Source organism: Alnus glutinosa, chromosome 9 (genome assembly GCF_958979055.1).
Source record: "Alnus glutinosa chromosome 9, dhAlnGlut1.1, whole genome shotgun sequence".
In the NCBI taxonomy this organism is placed as follows: Eukaryota; Viridiplantae; Streptophyta; class Magnoliopsida; order Fagales; family Betulaceae; genus Alnus; species Alnus glutinosa.
Window position 1 is genome coordinate 9163948 of NC_084894.1, and position 21144 is coordinate 9185091.

Below are 21144 nucleotides of genomic sequence, written 5' to 3' on the forward strand. Positions count from 1 at the left end.
ATCTGCATAATTATCCTCTCCCGTGTCACCCCGTTATTGGGCATATTGTGACGGTACAAAATATCTGGCTCAAGCCTCGTGGTTTTTTTCCGGACAACCTTTGTCCTCTAGCAAACAAAATGATGTGGCAAGTGTGGGTAGAGATTCAATGCGGTGCACCTCCATGTATTTATTGTGGTATGTGTGACTGTGTGCCTTCAGACGTATTCGGTGGGCTGGAGTGCGAGTCGTGCGACTCTCTGGCGAATCTAATTTCGTGTTTTTTTTCCACCGGAGCAAAAAAGTAATGGTAGTCCGAGTAGGCTTTATCCAAATTAAAAACAAAAAAAAAAAAAAGGAGAACCTAAAGTTACACGCAAACATACACATACACGTAAGATATAAAAAGATTCACCTTATCCAAATTCAACCCCTGAAATAGCCACCGCCATGGAAACTAAAACCCGCCCACAGAATCTTCTCACGTTTTCCTCTCTCCAGATAAACCCTTTCTTAAATATTCGCTTTCCCTCACCCAAACACACGCACACACAGGCTCTCTCTCTCTCTCTCTCTCTCTCTCTCTCTCTCTCTCTCAGTAGGTAATCAGAATGAAACCCCGCAACCGAAAACTATTCACCCACTCAATCCCGCCTCTCTCCTCTGCCACCTCTTCATCTCCATCGCCACCGACCGAACGACCCTTGGCCTTGGACCCTTCCCCCGTCCAGTTTCAGTATCCTGCGGTTGTTGTAGTGGTCGTGGTCCTCGTTGCGCTTTTCGCCATCGGCTGCTTTTCCAACTGCTTGCGCCAACTCTCCGGCGGCCCCGCAGCCGAGTCATCTAGTCGCCGACGCCAAACTAGCCGGCAAACAACAACGTCGAACCTGCGTAAAGGGGTGGACCCCATGACGATTCGGGCTCTGCCGGTCTACTCTTACTGTGGGGGCGCGAAGTACCAGCTGGACTGCGCTATTTGTCTGAGCGAGTTCGAGGAGAGAGAGGCCGTGAAAGTGATACCGTTTTGCAAGCACGTGTTTCACCCGGTGTGCATCGACGCGTGGCTGTCTTCGCACGTGACATGTCCGGTGTGCCGGTCGGCTCAGTTTTTGGATGGGGGTAGTTTGGGTGTGAAACAGGAGAGGTGTGATCAAGGTGTGAGCGAGTCAGGTGAAAGATCGACGGCGGAAAACTGTGACGCGTGTAATAATGAGGTGAGGGTGGTGGGATCGTTTAGTTTAGGTGTGAGGAGGAACAGTAGTTGTTCCAGCTTAGGAGATGGAGTTGTGTTGCAAAGAACATCGAGCGTGTAAAACTTGTACATATGGATCCTTTGTCGTGTGCTACATGTATAGATTATTTCTATGTCGAGGGGTAAGCAAGACAAGCGAGAGATTGTTGGTCAGATTTTTTTTTCATCTAAAGTTAAACTGATTTCTATTCCAAAGCTTACTTGGCATGACAAAACCAATACAAAAGGAGACCTCTATTAATACCCTTCCAAAAAAACAAAATATACATAAACAAAGGGTGAAATGATTCGTTTACTCCAATTTTTTTTAAATCAACAATTAAAAATATAGAAAAACATATTCAATTGTTAGTTTTAAAAAAAAATTGTTAGAGTTATACAAGAGTTGTACAACAATCATTCCCAAACAAACAAATGAGACATCTATTACGCAAGGTGCATTTTGAGTTCATGAGTCGAATTTGAGTTATGTTGAATTATGGGTATATGATTATATGAGTCCACTCGAACACAATTAATTCATTTAATAAATCGTATTAAACCCCTCAACCTTAACACAACCCGTTTAATTTGCACGAAATAGCTTCTTTTGCTTGTCAAGGAGGTCAGGATTAAGCCCTTGAGGTACGTGGGTGAGTACCCATCTAAGTACTTTGCCATCTTGGAGGCCACAGAAAGTGTGGACATGTAGCTTGGGATAATATAGGGGTGTAGTGGTTATATGCTCAAAGTTTTAAGAGTAAAGAACATAATTTAATGGGGTAATTACTTTTTTTCCCATGAAGGCATGAACTACCAACTTTTATGCAAAGCCCCCATAAACTATCAACTCGACCAAAGTAGAGCATTCAACTACCAGAGACAACTCATTTCCTCCCTTCCGTTGGTCAAAGGGGTGAAAACATTATGTTTTACCCTCATTTTCTTCCTATTTCCCCTCCATGAACTACCACCATATTCCAACATGCTCCCATGTAAAACAGCATGTGACGGTCACGTGACCCGTTGACCGTTTGTTTTAACCCTCTAACTGACAGAAGGGAGGAAAATGGTTGTGTTTGGTAGTTGAATGCTCTATTTTGATCAAGTTAGTAGTTTGTAAGGGCTTTACGCAAAAGTTGATAGTTCATGGGAAAAAGGTAATTAACCCAAATTAAATTATAACTAGGTTAACACAATCTGAGTCTAATTGAGTTAACCTGTTTTGACCTTAACACAACCCAACACACATTGGGGTGAGACCCATGTGTATGGAGTTGTGTTAAAATTGTACTGAGAGTTGTGCTTTTAACATTTTCCTTATACTATACACAAATTTAACCCGTTTATTAAAACTAAGTTGACCCATTTTGACCCAAACCCTATTATACTATAACCTAACCCACTAATGTCCGTTTCGTATTCATCAACTTTACCATTACGTTTAATCGATTGTTTTCGATATTGTCTTCGAAAGCATATATTTATACTCCTTTATAGATCTTTGGTTTAACGGTGACAAAAATCCCCTTTTAACTTCCCTCTTCTCTTGCTTATGGGACTAAGAAACTCCCATTAATAGAGACGACTAGTAAGCGACTTGCTTTTTGAATAAATTTATAAAACGACATTCTTTGCGTCTGCATAGTCAAAATACTAGTCAGAATCATGTTCGGACGCATAGCAGAATTAGATGCCAGATGGTTGTAGTACGGTTCACGGAGTCTTAGGCCTTGTTTGATAGAATACAGAACAGAACATAACAGTTCATGCATTTTTTTTTTTTAATTTCTTTATATTATTCACCACCGATCAATATCAAAACATTTCCACTTTTTTCACTTTTTATATCACATCAATAATTTTTTATTACTATTCAAATAAAAAAGTTCACTACAATACAAAATTATTTCACTTTTTTATACAAATTCTTTTTATTTTATATCACATCATCACTTTTTACTAATTTTAAAACTAACCCACTACTCTGTTCTGTACATGTATTTATCAAACAAGGCCTTAGATTGCGATTCTAATTTAATAATCATTTCTGCTATTATTATATGCATGCTTTTTTTCATGTAGCAAATGGGAGTCTAGTGTTATAATATTATTAGTTTTCCAACGCAATTTTTGTGCTTTACTAAAAAGAATACCGAAAAAAGGGGGGGTTAGCATAAACCAAACCTACATTCCGGCCGGAGAAGCCAATCTGTAACTTTCAACGTTTCAGATCACACCCGTCAAACTTCGTCACTTCCTTTTACTCTCTCCCCATCAGACCAGACAGATGGTTCCTTAGTGGCAAAATGAGAATGGAGTCTGGAACTTTTTCCATCATCTGACCAGAAAATTCATTTGTGGAAAATTAAACTAACCATTTTTCCCCGTCTTCCACGGAACAACTTGCTGCGCTGCAATCTTGTCGGTCAAGAAGTACAACAATTTATAGAGTTGTCTAGAAATGGTATAGCCATGAACAAGAAATATCCCTTCCAAGAAATTTCGATAGTAGAATAACTTATCACTCAAAAATTTTATTCAGGTCAGAATAATTAATCAGATACGGCAATTGTTGTTTCCATCATACACCCAGAAAACAGAAAAAATATTTTAAAAAAATATATATACCTGGAGTGGTCCAGGAGCAAGAACTGAAATTGAAACTCTATATTTTTTGTTAATCCAACTGTTCTTTCTTAATTACTCCAGATCATGCAATAGAGTAAGCTCGGATCACCTCAACTATGGGTGCCCGACACATTGGACATTTTCCTCTACTTTGGACCAACTCATTTGCACATTTTGAACATGTGCACATGTGTCCACATCTGTAACAAGAAAATATTAAAAGAAAACGGTGTAAGGTTATATATATGAGCAACAAAAACAAATCCACACCCAACTGACAAACAAATTTACTAAAATTTACCTGTACAGTAAAGAATCTATATTGCTTTCACAACATATACAGCAGATTCCTTTCCTCACATAATCCCATTGAGGCTCATCTTTTAGCAATCCATCCCCAGAAATTCCTGCAAGAAACCCATGGCACTTAATACAATCAGTCAACTTGCAAACTTTCAAGATCGGCGCTGCAACCAGCTGTTAGCTCTAAATGGTTTTTGGTAACTTAGCTAAAGAATCGAAGAAAAGGGGAATAAATGGAGATAATGTGGACGTACACAGAACACTACATTCCGTATAAAAGAGCTTTTCTATTGTATCTTTTCTTGCAGATACAATTCCCACACACCCACACACCAAAAAAAAAAAAAAAAAAAAAAAAAAAAAGGAAAATAATTTCAGAAATCAAATACTTCATAAACCTAATTAAGAGACATCATCAATGAAATCCAATATCTAAGGTACATCCACAGATAAATTTTACCCAAAAAAAAAAAAAAAAAATCCAAGCCAAGGAAACTTAGTTCTACAGAATTTCTACAAGAACCATCACCCATTGAGCTAAATGAAAAAATGGTAGGAGGGAAAGGAGAATTGAAAAAGAGAATGGAGAAAAGCAAAAACTAATGGATCAAGATTCTACAGACCTAGCATAGATCGATTTAGGGCAGCAGACACTTCTTGTCTTATTGAGCGCTGCAACTCAAGTTGCATATCCATGCATGCCTCCAGCATCCTCTGCATGTTATTCATCCTCTGCTGTAGCCTAGCCATGTCAATTCGCAAATCATTAACGACCTCCCACTCCTGCACGAAATGAGCGAAATAGTTCAATTCAAACTTAAAAGTACAAAGTGAATTAAGGTGACAGCTTCAAGCCCATGGTGGATAACTTGTTTTGCTATAATTAGTCAGACACACATCCATCTACTTTTACACTTTAGACAATAACTCAAGGGATTTACAGCAAAAATGATGCTATAATAATAGTTTCAGCCTCAAAAGAAATGAAAAATTCAAAAAACTGGCGTACGTGGATTGATGTGTTTTTCACTTCTAAACATATGTTTTGGAAAAAGGAATCAAATTCAAAGAATCATAATGGAAAGATGAACGCACAAATCCTAGACGTTGATGCATGTCATGCTGTGGCCAGTTATCATGGTGCAACTCTGGATAATAGAGTGACTGAGAAGGTGGTGTTGGTGGTGAGGAAGGTAAAGCAAGTCGAGGACTCTCAACAGACTCCCTCTGATCGTCATTGTGATTCCCACTCTGATGCCCAAGATCCTGTTCTTCTGACAAACGAGAGGGGGAAGTTCCAGGCAGTTCCCAGTCAATAGGAGCATTACTTTCCCGTCTCTCCAGATATGATTGTATCAACTGGTCAAGATTCTCACGGAAACCACTGTGAAGAAGATTAGAAACTCTTCTCCTGCAAAATGAACAAAAAGTCCATGAATAAAAAAATTGATCATTTATGGGACTTTAGTGCATAAGCCCTTCAGTGGAAAATCACATACCTGTTTAGGAGTTCTCTGAGTTCCACATTGTAAACATTATCATCATCAGGAAAATAAAATGTATCAACCCCACTAACTGGAACAGCTTCCTGATCAGAAGGACCTTCTAACCAATGTTCCACAGCCTCTTGAAAACCATTATCCTCATGCCAAACTTCTGGCACTTCTTGCAGATGAGCCTGTTCCATATCTTCATTCCCCAACTCTTGGTGATTAGAAGTAATTCCCAGGTGGTTTTCATCCATATAATCTCTAATCCCGTTACTCCATACATTATTATTATATTCAATATTCGCTTGTTGTGAGTCTCTTTCCTCATTTTCCAAGACTTGTTCTGCCTGAGCAGAAGATTCTAGCCGAACTATATCAACATGATCGGATAAACCATGGTTAGAACTTTCCTCAATAATTGGCTCAGATTGTCTATTAATTTCTTCACCAGCTTCTTGCATATTACTACTATGTTCTCCTGATTCATTGAGCAAAGCTTCCGACCACTCACTAGTAGTAGTTTCCTGAGAGTTTCCATTCACACTTTGCCCAGTACCATCTCCCCTTTGAAGGGATACTTCATTCTCTGAAAGTTGTTCCTGCCACTCCTCTTCATGAGAACTAGATCCTTGCCATCGAATATCTTCAACAGCATCATCCCCTAAATCATTGCTACCATCTGATAACCTGTGGCTATTACTCTCCTCATTATTAGGTTCAGAATGCTCACCAAGTTCATCTAGAACATCCTGTGCATTGTTTGCTCGAGTTTGATCATTTCTATTGACATCAACTTCACAGTTGGATGAGGTATCAGAATGGTTGCTGCTTACTTGACCACATACAGAAGTGTCCAATCTGGAGCAAAATCCTTCCCTACTTTCAAGAAACGGGTTCCATAATTATTGCCAAAAAGTGAAAATAACCACCTTTACTTATACATAAATAATTAGGGGGGGAAAAAAATCCAAGAAGCAACATATTTTAAGCAAAATTTGACAAAAAGTCTCATAGGAGCACTATGAACCAGAAAAGGCAGCAGTCATAAGATATAATGAATGCAATGCCTGTATAAGATAAACTTAAAAAACCCAAAATCAAAATGGGCTATAATCCAAGAAATATTTGACATTGGAACAATGATCACAGTAATCCTTGACATTATTCATACAAGTGATAACATCCTAAAACTAAATGATAATCTAAAAATATGTGCCAGTGAAGAAATTATTAGTTACTTATTAGATGCATAGACAGGCATACTTTGCATCCAAAAACTGCATGCTCCGTCATCCATGCACACTGCTCTTACGATAAATCCCAAGAAATTTATTAAATACATGGATTGTAGTCTACTCCATGCAAGAAAATCCTGTTATCAATCTTGAGAGCATGACAGGAGTCCAACGTAGAGCTAGAATTTGAATATATTCTAGAAAGAAAATTCTATCACACAAATGACCTCACTATCTGGAACGACGCAAGCCTTACAAGAAACCATCAGTTCACAGTGCACATGACAGCTCTTGACATAATTCTAGCACAACAGTTTCCACTCAATTATCAGTCTACATAAGAAAATTGAGAGGCACTAAGAACATGTTATGTGGTTCAATCATATCCATGTGTAGAAATCTCTTTTTATGCGTTCTAAAAAAATCCTGTCAACAAGGTGTAAAGCTGTTTCAGAAAAGTATAGCTGTTCTCCAAACACATCTTTAGAAACAATCAAATAATTCAAACCCAGATTCCTGAATACTTAATAACAAATCATAGCTTGCCACTTTCAGCTATTCATGTTTTCTATGCACCCTAAAATTGTGAGCCCATTTCATCAAACCCAAACGAGATGATACTCGAAACGTCAACATCTCCCAACTCACCTCAGATCAACACACTGATGCCATTGTACCTGCATAGGCTAGAAGCAAGGCCAATGGAGAACATTCAAGCTAAATGTTGGCAAGGAGGTTGTACAAAATTATGTTTTTTTTTCTTTTTTATAAGTACAAGGAGGTTGCTAATAATGTTGCGAAAAGGGACAAGACCTAATTCTCCAATGCCCTATTTCACACAATCTCTAATCTGGTGACTATCAGCTAAATGACCTACAATATTGAACTCAAAATGTATGATACAGTAATCCTAAGATTTTAGCATGAAAAAGTTTTTCTTCTGAGATTTCTAATAAACACTCAGTTGCTTGGCTGTGCGTTATATTATTACTGCTATGGCTGCCGCCCTAAAGAAGATGAAGGAAACATCACCTTAACACCAAAAATATAGCACACAGAAAAAACAGAATTAGTAGCGAGTACTTATTGGTATGGACTAACAAGATGCAGCATAAATTTGTAAAAGAAGCTTCTAAAGTTTCTGCTCCCAAGAGCCTAGTCCAAGATCATCGAGTTTATGAGTCATCCACTTCAGGGAGAATTACAAGCTCTTATAAATCCCAGCTAGAGTTTTTTAATCACTTACAAAATCTACATTAAGCTGTAACTGTAAAAACTCAGTAACTTGTATAGCATTCATTAATTTTACAAGTTCCAGAGTAAACGTGACAACTCATAAAAGTGTTAATTTGTAGAATGCTAAGACAGAAGAGAGATAAAGAGGGTATGGCAACTGAGGTCATCTTTAACTGTTTTCAATTGTCTGAATAAGGAATGCTCAATGAAATTTTTAAAATCAAAGTATTAAAAAGAAAACAGTATGACTTGCCTCATCCTCACATATCAAATCATTCACTGGGGTTCTGTGAAAAATAATGCATGGCCAACCCATTAGATAATGGAAGGAAACAAAATCCCCCATTCGTCCACATCAATGATGCATCTGGTTTAACTGTACCAGATTATTATGCAATTACATCTCATTACTATTGCTAAACAGAAGAAAATCTGTCCCATAGAAATTGCAGTTTAAGTGAAACACGATTTACAAGTTCGTATGGGAATGGGATATGTGTTCCACAAGGCTCTAGTCAAGCATGTGCCTAATATGTGTGGTACACATACCTAGTTCTCTTTTTAATTTCTTAATCAAATCTAAACTTGGCTTGACTACCACCCTAAGCATAATAAAGGAAAGAAGTCAGGTAAGTGGATTTCTCCGTGAACTCCTTCGCTTGGCGTCATAAACTCATTGTCCGGCTTTAAGAAGAGAAAGGAAAGAAGCTAGCATAGTTTCAGTTCCAGGGTCATAGAAAAGAAACAATATTGTGGTTTAGGCTCTCAAGGGAAGGACTAGAGAGCACAGCTAGGAGGAAAATCTATAATCTTTGAGATAAATTTTAACGTACTATCATTAATGAGAATATCAACTTTCCAGTGCCAGTAATGGCTGGCATAACAAATATGCATCCTGGACTTCTATCCTCGCAAACGATAATATAAAGAAACTAATCTTCAAGTGGTCTGCAACCAACCTTCAAGTTTCCATGGAAGTTAAGGTTTACAAGGAAAGAGAAGAGAATCAATAGCATAGTTTTATCCTCGCAAACGATAATATAAAGAAACTAATCTTCTAGCGATCTGCAACCAAAATTCAAGTTTCCATGGAAGTTAAACAAGGAAAGAGAAGAGAATCAATAGCATAGTTTTATCTAATTGTTGATAGACAAAGCAAGTTCGTAATACAAAAAAAAAAATTCGAAAGCAACCCTTGACAACAAAAGCCGATAAGAGAAAACCAGAAAAAGAACATAACGGAATATAGTAGAGAAATTAAACCACAAACTCTACATAGAAACAAATGACAGAGATTTTGTTATGATTATGGTATAAAGAAATAGTACCTCAGACCAGATACAGTATTCCTTTGCCTCAATAAGCCTAGTTCACTTTCTGCTAGGGAAGCGGATCTCTCATTGTCAACCAATCGGCCATTTCGCAAAAACCTGCCTCTAAGTAATGACTGCAAAAGAAGACAAACATATTAAATGGTCAGGTTATATCAAAATGCAGAAAAGTTTTCCCATGCTTCATATGCAAACATAAGGCAAAATAAGAAAAGGAGCACTTAAACTAGCAAATAATCAGAACAAATACAACACATATATAATAAGGAAAAACCTTCAATGCAAACTAGCCTTTTGCAAGCATCAACTCTCACATTTAGAGAAAAACCAATACACCATATATTGGAACATCAAGTCAACCCACTAATAATTTTTAAAAAATAGTTAAGTAATTAAATTCACTATTTTCCATATACTTAGGCTTTTAGAATAAGTTGTAATGTTTTATAGTACCAAAGCATGTGATCCTAGTTCGAACTCTGACTCCACTTTACCTCATTTTTGAAGAGTCAAAATTCCATGTGCTGGAGTCCCACTTATTGTGGAGGAGTTTTGGCTCATGCGTAAGGGAGAGTATTAGAACAATAGTAAGTGATTAAATTCATCTTTTCCATTAGTTTCAGGTTTTGGGACAATTGGTAATTCATCAATAACAAATTATTACAACCTGAAAATAGCAATTAACAGTGATCTCCTAATTAGCCAAGACATTGGTAAATGTTTACTTAATCTAAGACCTGAATGCTTAAATTTTTTCAAGAAGACTTCGTAGTATTAATGCACAGCAACATACATTAATATGAGATAAAGAAACGTAATACTCTCAGTCTGATACGCTGACCACCTATGAAATTTTACATTAAACAAAAATATCCACAACAAAAACTAGTACTTTCTTTCACAATATCGACCCATTAATTAGCATGGCATGAAGTAGATACTAATCAAATCATAGGCAAAAAAACATTCCCTATAATTAGCAAAAGATAAACCCTTAATATTGGATGAAGTAGTTACTCATGGAAGTTTAGAGAGAAAATCAAAAGTCTAGTAATTCAATAAATCAACAACTTCGGTATCTCTCACTGTTATTCATTTTAAAGGGCTCCGGATTGATTTTTGCATCCAAGGTGGGCACTCTTAACTGGAGCATGTTTCAGGTTTATCTAGTCCATATTAATATCTTTTTTTTTTTTTTTTTTTTTGATAAGTCAAATTTTATTAAAACGAAAGGTACCCCAAATTAGGTAGGCAGTATACAACAGGAAACACCTAAGTAAAGCAAGCAAAAAAACAAAAAAACAAAACAAAAAACAAAAACAAAAACAAACTCAAACAACCCAACATCGAACAGAACCCAACCAAGAAAAACCCACAAAAAACAACCCTCAAACACCAACAGCCCTCAAACCCAAAGCCCACACGAAGCACTCAACGCTAAAACGAGTGAGTGTTGCCTTTCCCACGCCTAGGGCATTCTAGATTCAAAAGCTCCCTTCTGCCTATGGAATAAGAGCACGCCCCCCTTAACCTCATGAAGATTATCCTCACTAATGGCTGTCAGCAGAGCCATTGTTTGATCCTAATCACCGAAAACCCCCACCACAAGACAAACATTCTTAACACTATAAAGAGCCCAATCCAAGCAGACGGCGAAACACCAACACACACATCTGGCGAACACTAAGGATCTACCGGCACTACAGAGGAACTCAGCCTGAGAGAACCCCGCCAAAGAAAACCCCTCACTGCAGGAGATTTCCGAACATCAGCCTTCATGGTGGCTGCAATCTTAACAGACAGCTCCGGCAACATGACATTAGGCAGAACTGGTGGAGCAGTGAACATCAACACTGCCTCAGCAATCAAACTATCATCCATCAAAAACCTACTATCCTTGGTTTTACGGTTATAGCACTTCACTGGCTCGGTCGCCCCGCTTCAGGGTTTCCAAAAGAATGGGAGCAAGACCTACCAGCGAGCACGACTTTATTGATATCAGGCCCAAAACCTACTATCCTTGGCGTATTGTCTCCATATTGAAATCTCTACATTAAAATGTGGCTCTCACCCCAAGAACTTTCTTATATCATGTTAAAAAAAGCATTTCCACCATTAGAACCTAGTCCTGACTGATATACATCAATTCCAAACTCACATATTTCATACCAATTTCACAGTACAAGAAGTAAAAAAAAATTATACAGAACAGGAACACTGAAGAACCAAAAGAATAGACACAAGAAATTGCACAAACATAGAAACTTTGCAGCAATTAACCTGAATGCGGTTGCGATGAGCAAATTGTGATACCGCCCGATGCTCCAACAAACCTTGAAGCTCAGTCTGCCTTTCCCTCTCAGCCTTCCTTAGCATATCAAGCAAGGCCTGTCTGCCACATAATCGGCGAATGCCCCTCCGGGCATGCTCATTTCGGCCTCCATTCTGGTTAACAAGCAATCCATCCCGAATTCGTTCAATCTGAGTACCAACGTCAGCAGCTTGTTCTTCTCTACTGTCAACAGAAGCATCTCTCTGCTGGCTACTAGTCATTTGTACCCGCTCTCTTATGATTCTCACCCTCTCCTGCTCAGTTTCACCAAGCCACTCTGCCCTTGGGCTGTTGCTCATATGGGGAACATTTGATGCACGTTCCCTCACACCACTGTTCATCCATTCCCGAAAAATCTGCCTCACCCTCTCCCTTTCAACTTCCCCAAAATCAGAAGAACGTTCGCAGTTAAAATTGCTAGAATCAACATGTTCATTCTGTGAGCCAATTTGAGTTTGAGACAATGCTCCATACTCGCTCTCACTCATACTCATGACCTCCCAGTCACCCCTTTGTTCATTACTATCACTATCAGAAACGTGTCCCCTTGAAAGGTCAGCAATCAACCTATCACTCCTATGTTGGACCAGTCTTTCTTGTTGGGCACGACTCTCCACATGCTCATCCTCAAGCTCCCGCCACATCTGCAGGAGCGAGGATCCTTGGGTTCTGACCCTCCCCTCATCACCTTGCTGCGCTGATGCTTGAGAATGAGAGTCCCTAAGGAAAGCAGAGTCAAGCACAGAAACGTTGTGTAGACCAGCAATAGCCATTTGTCCAAACTAACAGTAAAATCAGTCAACCCATCTGCTTAAAATGCATATATAGCGCATTTATCCAGAGAAAATGCAATCAGATGATGCCTTCTAAAATCAGATCATCGAATCTGCATCTCCCTCATGGTCATCATCGCCATCACCTTTATCATCACCATCGTCAATCTTAGCCACATGAAGGCAGCGAATTGCAAGCATGGAATCCACCCGGCATTAATCACAAGTGTGATTGATCCTGTGCTTTTTCTGCACCAATTAAAAAACCAGTCATTCCCAAGACATTCAATCCCCAATTAACACGTTAAGTCAAAATTATAAATCATGTAAGTAATTAACATATTTTATCAATTTCCGGACCTAAAGAACAAAGATCTACCATGCAGCTAGCTGAATTTCAAAACTCCAATGCCAATACAGCCCGAAATCTATTCAATTTCTCAACGCTCTGTTTGGTTGCCAAGAAAATGCAAATAATAAAATAAAACAAAATCTGGCAAATCAGATTTTCCGTAATTTTGAATCCAATATGGAACAAACTCCGCTGAATTGGGCCTGACACCACTATTTATCCTACCCAACTGAGACATTCCAGTTTCCAGAATTCCATGAAAGAAAGTCAAACTCATATTTTCCATTATTTTCTTCACCTGTCCCCGCAACCACCCAAAGCGTTTCTAAAATCGAATAAAACACTGAATCCACATTAAAGCTCATCCAAATCACATCAAAAGAAGAAGAAGAAGAAAACAAAATCAAATCCAAACCGAAACCGAAACATTCGCCTAAAAACAGAAACCCGAAACACAAGTTTTAAAGCATACGATTCTGATTCTGAAAATTACGAGATCACGGAAAACGTACCGGTGATGCTCCCTCCGCTTTTGGATTTGAAGTAAAGGAAACGAAACCCTAGCTGAGAAGAAAGTTATAGCGAGGGGGAGAGAGAGAGAGAGAGAGAGAGAGAGAGAAAAAAAAACAGGAGGGAGGGAAGAGCGGCGATTTATGAATAATCAAAGCGGACCTTCTTCTAATAAATATTTGCCGTAACGCCAACGTCTCAAGATTTCGTGATGAGAGGAGGTGCCGACACGTGTCAGGTGTCCCTGTCTTCTGGACTCACTCTGATTTCATGTGACGTTTGTCCACGTTTCCAAATCTTGAACCTAACGGGAAGTGGCCGCGAAGTTATGTGGTGCCGAAACGACGTCGCGGTGCATGTAATTGTTTTATATATCTTCTCGTTCCTCTCTGAAAACGAATTTCATTTCATAATTAAATTTGTGAAATTATTGAAATAGAAAATCTTTATAATTTGTGAAATTACTCAATAATATATACATTTCAACCAATAGTTATCTTTCATTTACGAAAAACTTTTTTTTGAATTAAAAGAATTAGGCGGGTTAATTAATAGATGGGCCCATGATATTTGAATGGGAGAGAGGCATGTTAAAAAGCTTCAAACTTTTATTATTAACAGATAAAATAAGCAAGGATTTTTGTGTTAAATAATAATGATAATTATGAATCTGAAAATCCAGTTATAGCATCTTTCTCATAATGCCTCAATCATGAAGAGGACAAAGGAATTACTGTTTACTAACCAGTGACGAAAAAGGTTGATTACCTTTATTTACCTTTCTTGCCTTCTAATTAATTGCTTAATTCTTAGTTTATGGTAATCCAACACCTAAAGGAACTAAAAGTTACCCAACAACTGGAATCCATTTACCTTTATTGTCCTTGAAGTTTGTAACAGATATACACATGGTGTGGTTCTTTTGGGAGGAAATGGCAGGGTTGGTCTGACTATTGAAACGACCTTTTGACTGGTGCATTAAGCGCATGATGTCGAGGAATGGGTGAGCATCTGCTGTGTTTAGATACGAAATTTTCAAAACAAAATATGATTATGATTTTATTTTTTAAAAAGATAAATTATATTTTATTTAATTTTTTTTAAACAAATTATATTTTATTCAAATTTTTAAAAAAAAGTTAAACTTCAAAATTTACAAATAAAATAAAAAATTTAACACCTAAATACACCATTTAATCTAAATTGTGTATTATAGTAATAAGCCATATTAGTTATTAAAAAAGAAAAATTAATGGATGTGTCCAAAGTCACTTCAGCCTTGTCATTGTTTCCTCACTATATAAGCATAAGAAATACATCATAATGACCCATTGAGTTACCTTTTCAGAAGTAATTAAGTTTGCTACTTTATATTAATGTCGAGTCTCTTAATTCTAAAGCAATCTGAAAACAAATTTGGTTGGCTTGAAGGTTGAAACCCTTTTCACCTACCCCTTTTCTTTTTCTCCGACAAAAACAAAAAAACAGTTTCGTGTGATTTTTTAGTCTATTTTGTGTGTAACACGTTGAGTATGTTTGACGATGCGACTTTGCAGGCTAAATGTGTAATTTTTAATCAAATTACAAAATATATATTGTTTGACAGTGTTTTTAAAACAAATATTGCAACCCGGGGATGTGTTTTGCTATTGGTCAAGTTGTAAATCTTAAATAATTTTTTTTTTTTTTTTTCTAATTGAAAGGACAGGGGAAGCGGTAACTCCCTCAATACCAATAGAGTCATAGTTTAGAGCATTTTCAGTGATAATAGTTAAAGTAACTATTGAAAAAGTACAACTCTCTATTTTAGTTAATACTTTTTCTATACTCTCTCTAACAGATTTTCTATGCTACTCTTTACTTGTATTATATTTAAATATTATTTCTCATTCATTTTTTATTATATTTTTTGCCAACACTCAATAAAAGATAAAATATTAAATTTCCACACATTCTTTGAGCTACACCGTACGAATGTTGCACCCCCAGTTCAACATTTTAGCAAAATTACACAATTTATGAAAGCAATGCAATAAAAAACAAAGCAAAACAACTATAAACATACAATAAGACTAATAATTCTAAAAATCGACCATGCAATTGCCACATGTGCTTGAAAATGTCAGATTGCAACTGAGAATGAATTATGGAGTTTCATCGATTCGTTTATATTCAATGTCAATGTGTCACTAGCATCGTCAGTATTTCGTTCGTATTCAATAATCACATTAATCATTATAATGCACGCTTAACACTTTTATAATGAAAAGCGGGTGAGAGAGAGTGGGATACATGAATATTATATTAATTTAGTTTTAGTTTTTTTCAATATTTTATTAGTTATAAAATGAATAATCGAGATTTCAGAGATGATCTACCGTACGTTTTCACATATACGTTACCTACTGCTAGTCTGCTATAACTTTTGAAAAAAAAAAAAAAAAAAAAAATTGAAGGGCATCCTAATTAATCAACTAGTGAGAGCGAAATCATTGGTTTAATTAAAGTAGAACTGATTAACACGTACGTGTAAGGCACGTTCATCACATAATCCAACTAGAAATTCAAGAATTAGTGCGTTGACTCGATCAACCTTTGTGCCAATTAACAATGCCGTGGCACCCTCATATATATGCATCATAAACAGGTTTAATTAGAAATGTTAGTTAAGACTCCGACCAAACTGCTAATCTAGCCGTTGATTTAAAGGCCAACAGTAGTGCTGCATGCCAACAGGGATCCGCCATTGCGGAGGGGTGTCGCCATGTGATTTTAGACCAGGAAGCAATAATTAATAATAAAGAAAAGATGACCTAGCTAGCCCTTTTAACATGCAAGTAGAGTTTTTTTTTCTTTTTTCTTTTTTTCCTGTAATTGTTTTGTGCAGCTTTTTAAAAGAACTGAGTCAACCAATTTTTTATTTATTATATGTATTTTTACATTGTTTTATTTCATATTGGGTCTATTATTGGGAGAGTCGATTACCCTTTTTTTCAGTTTTGGAATTATTCATTCTCTCTTCTTTTCGGCTTAAGAGTGAGAAGTTTTCCATGTAATCGTTTTTCTTATTTAACAATAATAATAATAATAATAAATTAAAAAAAAAAAAAAAAAAAAGGGAGGAGTAGGAGAGAAGTAGAAGATATTTTTCAGGGTAAAAGGAGTAAGGACAAAGCACTGAAGCACCATAAGACCACACACATGCACGGCCGCGCGCGCGCAGATCATCTTCCATTGTCATATTTATAGGGCCCTCAAACTATCATTGATCCGTAGGCTATAGCTGCTTTTGCCACTCCTCTGTTTTTTCTCAAAGCCCCATTTAAAATACACATTGCATGCATGGGTCCTATAATTGATTATCACGTTAAAGCTGGCTGCATTTTCTCGTAAGTTTGTTAGACCGGTTTAAAAAGGGTTAAATATTATTTAATCCCTTTAATTAATAGTTATTTTTTATTAAGCTTAATGAACTGACAAATGTTATGATTTGGTCATTCAATATGTTATTATTTAGCAACATATGTCAATTTTAACCGTTATGTTGAATGTAAAATCAAACTTGACCAAAGTTTTTCAAAAAAGCCCTTATTTTGACTCTTGAACAACAAAAATTACCATTTGTATTTATTTATTAGTAGAAAAATACTCCTTTTTTTTTTAAAAAAAAATATATATAGATTTTTTCTAGTAATTAATAAATACAAAGGGTAATTTTGATTTTTCAATGGTCAAAATATGGGTATTTTTGGAACACTTTGATCAACTTTGATTTTTCATTCAACATAACGGTCAAAATTGATGAATGTGGCTAAATAATAACAGATTGACAATTTAAAGAGCCAAATCATAACGACACTTGTCAATACTTCATGGTGTTTCATTAAAAATGATTGTTAATTGGGAGGCTAAATAATATTTAAACCTAATTAAAACCTATTTTTTAAACCTTAAGTAACCACTTTTCATAACTTGCATATCCAACAATTTATTTAAATTTTTCTTTATTTTATTGAAATAATATTTTATTTTTTTTATTCATTTTGGTTAAAATTAAAACTCATTTCTACCAAAAATACCTGCAGATGAAACAACCATGTATCGGCACTCGGCAGCATAATCACCACACTACTCCCCACCATCTCCAACCTAGTATCACCGAATTCAGATGTTGTACGTGAGAGAAATGAAACACCCATCGCACAAAACGCACCAAAAATGCCCATGGCACAAATTGATCCCACCAAAAAGACTCATATACTGATCATGAACGCAATTTTCATTTGGTTTTGCGTAATTGGCTGGATTGATTTTTTTTTTTTTTGGCCTTTTCATTAACTATTTTAGCTAAAATTGCAAAATGGCTAAGCCATATATTGAGAAGCTCTTATATCAATAATAGCACTAGTTAAAGCATCTATCTTGATTAGGAGACTCATTAGACCTATTAATTCTACACTTGCATCGATCCTTAGTTTGGTTGGATTTTGTAGTAGGACTAATTTAAGACTCGATTAATTTAAATATTAACCAAAGTTATTGTAACTTGATGGTATTTATTTCCCTTAAAATTTGAAATTTTACTTAAAACTCCCGCCAAATTAAAGTGCTAATCTAATTGGGATAAAGGCCAAGAGTACCCCCCATATGCCAACATGCATCCCCCATTATATAGGCTTTTGCCGGATGGTTCTAGACCTCCAATACTTAAGATCAGATAGCCAGTCCTTTCAAGTAACAGATATTTTTCGCAGTAAGCTCAGGAAAAAGAAGAAGAAGAAGATATTTTTCACACCAATTGGACTAAGGACAAGAACTGCAACAGTAACACAACATGAGCTGGTCTTCGATTTACAGAAAAGAGACATGAATGCAGCTTGTGGATTAGGCTTGTAACTGTTTCAGGCATGTCGTTTAAAGTAGGGTTAATGTTAGGTTACCTGTCTTTCGGTTCCTTCTTATTATTAAAGTTGCCATCGGCTTCTTGGCAAAGTAACTGCGGGTCTAGAGAGCAGGAGATTACTAATAACTAGTCGTGGCTTTTAGGGCACAGGTCATACCAAATTTCACATCTTTGCTGGTTTTCAGTGGTCTAAACCACATGCCAATTATAAGGCCTCAAACTCTCACTTCACAGGCAATAATATCAAACTTTTGGCTAATAGTTCATATCTATGCCGACAATTTTTAATAAGAGTTCAACATAAAATTAGCTGGTTATGGTTAAATAATCTGACCCGCTTAATTTAATGGGTAGCTAGGATGGATTAGAGTTGACATATGTAGTTTTATAATTTATACCCATGTCTCGATACAACTCGACTCTGACACGCGACCCTACGAACCTGATCATACGCGCGAACTCAACATGAAATTAGCAGATAAAGTTTAAAGGATTTGACCCATTTAACTAAAGGGATCGAGTTAGGGTTGATTTATATGAACTGCCATGGTATATTTTTGTGATTGTTTTTGGTTTTTGGATTGTAAAATGAGAGGGAAAATAAAAAATAAAAAATTGCATATCGATCGGAAGCGAGGATATGAAGAATCGAACGGCTCTGATACCACTTATTACGTATTTTTCTTGGGTTAAAAGTGCAATGGCTAGCTGGAAATGGTTGTTAATGGAATGAGGAAGATGAAGAAATGCTTAGATAATTTTAATATTGAAATGCAGAGCTCTTCGAGAGACTCAAATTCTCTTAAAGGTCACGATTCAACATATTCTCAAGTCCCCCTTTTTCTCTCTTCCTTATAATTCTTATATGGATTACTCGGTTGGAATCTTCATAACCGATTAACAACTCGTCTCTCTCTCCTCTGACTACTAACAATACTAGATGCTGAACTTGAACAGAAAAGTAAATTAACATATATAAATAACTACGTACTAGAACTTCTAGAATTCTCCACATTGCTGACCCAATCCTTTCCCTTCCACGTCATCTTCATCACACCTGGCTGTAGGCCCATAACACTATATTATATCTATTACACTATACCTCAACACGATCCAAACGGCAAACCTGATATGCGAACAATAATTCCATGCCACCCCTATATCTATCCACTGCACGTAAAGAATCTGGGACCAGCATATGTGAAGGGTCATTAATTATTTGATAATTAAGAAAACATGAAATGGATGAGGAAAATCCTTTGATATGATTGAATTGAAGTTCCAGGTACTGTACTTACAATTCATGACGTACACTAATTAATTGTATAACACCTTGCATATTAAATGGATCGATATATATATATATGCATCTACTTTGGAGGTTTTTGGATGTTGACATTTGAGACCTGAAAGGAGTCACGATTAGATGCATGCATGCAGCTGAATGCCTGAATGGGAATTTGTGAACCTCTATTCACCACATGCATATGCCCCCTCTCTATCTTTAATTCCATTTTTGTTCCCTAAAATGGGGCCATTTCTTAAACGGGACCCCATCCAAAAGCTGCCTCCACGCACCAGAACATCACTCGAGCTGCTTTGTAATTGTTGGTCAAGTAGGAAACCATATGCATGGAGGTCTCCTGACCACTGCTTTCACAAGGTAGACAGACATAATTAATTATCTGTATACGTAAATACCAACCACCGTTCAATCAGAAGTAATGGTCTTGTTTGGCAAAGACATATACAGAACAAAGTAGTGAGTTGTTAATTTTAAAATTAGTAAAAAGTGATGATGTGATATAAAATAAAAAGAATTTGTATAAAAAAGTAAAAAAAAATTTGTATTGTAGTAAATTTTTTTATTTGAAAAGTAATAAAAAAAATTATTGATATGATATAAAAAGTGAAAAAAGTGAGAATGTTTTGATGTTGATTAGTGGTAGAAAATATAAAAAAGTGATAAAAAAAAATTACATAAACAGTAACAGCATTATGTTGTTCTGTTTCGTAACCTATCAAACAAGCTCAATATTACAGGGCTTGTTTGGTTAGTAATTGTATTGTGAAATATTCGTGTGTTGTTAGTAATTTTGTTTTGTAGTGAATTTTTTTGTTTGAATAATAATAAAATATGATTAATGAGATATAAAAAGCATTAAAAAATTAGAATGTTTTTTATGTGATTTTTTTGGAAGAAGTGAAAAGAAAAATATGGAGAATTGGGAATGGTTTGTCAAACAAGCCCACAAACGCCAACAATCTTCTTCTTCTTCTTCTTCTTCTTCTCCCTTTTTTTTTTTTTTTTTTTTTTCAAACACAGAATTTTGCTTCGGTGGCCGGGTGTAAAGTCTAGCTAAAATAAATTGCTATGATAATATTTGTAGTAAAAAATTTCTTACTTCAATATCAAACCATTACAATTGTCCTTATTAAATTTTAATTTTGTTTTTTGTGACAGTACAATTTTTCTTTAGGGTAGTGAATGAATCATCTAGGGTGTTTTTAGTAATTGGGATCAATTTTTTATTTTTTTTAATTTTTTTATAGAAAAAGTCCACATATCCCCTCAAATTAAACTACCACCCAATTCCCCTTTCAATTGAGACATTAATTATATCCCCCAAACTACTAAAACATTGTCAATGTGGTCTCAAGGCCAACAAAAAAACAAAAATAACCTTACAATTTTTTCAATAAAACAAAAATACCCCTATTAATTTAAAAAAAAATAATAATAATTGATTTTTTTTAGAAAAGAAAATTTTAATTTAAAAAAAATGAAAACTTTTTAAATTTTCTTTTAATTTTTAAATTTGGACACCCTTGGCTTTT

General features: G+C 36.0%; 2 protein-coding genes across 2 annotated transcripts; one reads left to right on the top strand and one right to left on the bottom strand.

Annotated features, from left to right (window-relative positions):
• Positions 1 to 426: 426 nt before the first annotated feature.
• Positions 427 to 1426, top strand: LOC133877891 (RING-H2 finger protein ATL57-like). Its single transcript, XM_062316341.1, has one exon. The coding sequence runs from the start codon at positions 591 to 593 to the stop codon at positions 1290 to 1292; it is 702 nt and encodes a 233-aa protein (XP_062172325.1). The 5' UTR covers positions 427 to 590; the 3' UTR covers positions 1293 to 1426.
• Positions 1427 to 3703: 2277 nt separating this feature from the next.
• Positions 3704 to 13558, bottom strand: LOC133877390 (uncharacterized). Its single transcript, XM_062315668.1, has 8 exons — positions 13406 to 13558; positions 11717 to 12790; positions 9434 to 9552; positions 5644 to 6510; positions 5240 to 5555; positions 4768 to 4927; positions 4143 to 4248; positions 3704 to 4041 (listed from the first exon to the last, which is right to left on the bottom strand). The coding sequence occupies exons 2-8, from the start codon at positions 12539 to 12541 to the stop codon at positions 3924 to 3926; spliced, it is 2511 nt and encodes an 836-aa protein (XP_062171652.1). The 5' UTR covers positions 12542 to 12790; positions 13406 to 13558; the 3' UTR covers positions 3704 to 3923.
• Between the last annotated feature and the right edge of the window lie 7586 nt (positions 13559 to 21144).

What these genes read in the sequence shown, in the direction of transcription:
- LOC133877390 (XM_062315668.1), bottom strand. Translation starts at nt 12,541, where the DNA reads ATGGCTATTGCTGGTCTACACAACGTTTCTGTGCTTGACTCTGCTTTC. An exon ending in CTCATCGCAACCGCATTCAG is followed by an intron (nt 9,553 to 11,716) that starts GTTAATTGCTGC and finishes CTTCTTTTGCAG; the next exon opens with TCATTACTTAGAGGCAGGTT. An exon ending in ATAGATTCTTTACTGTACAG is followed by an intron (nt 4,042 to 4,142) that starts GTAAATTTTAGT and finishes TTCTTGTTACAG; the next exon opens with ATGTGGACACATGTGCACAT.
- LOC133877891 (XM_062316341.1), top strand. Translation starts at nt 591, where the DNA reads ATGAAACCCCGCAACCGAAAACTATTCACCCACTCAATCCCGCCTCTC.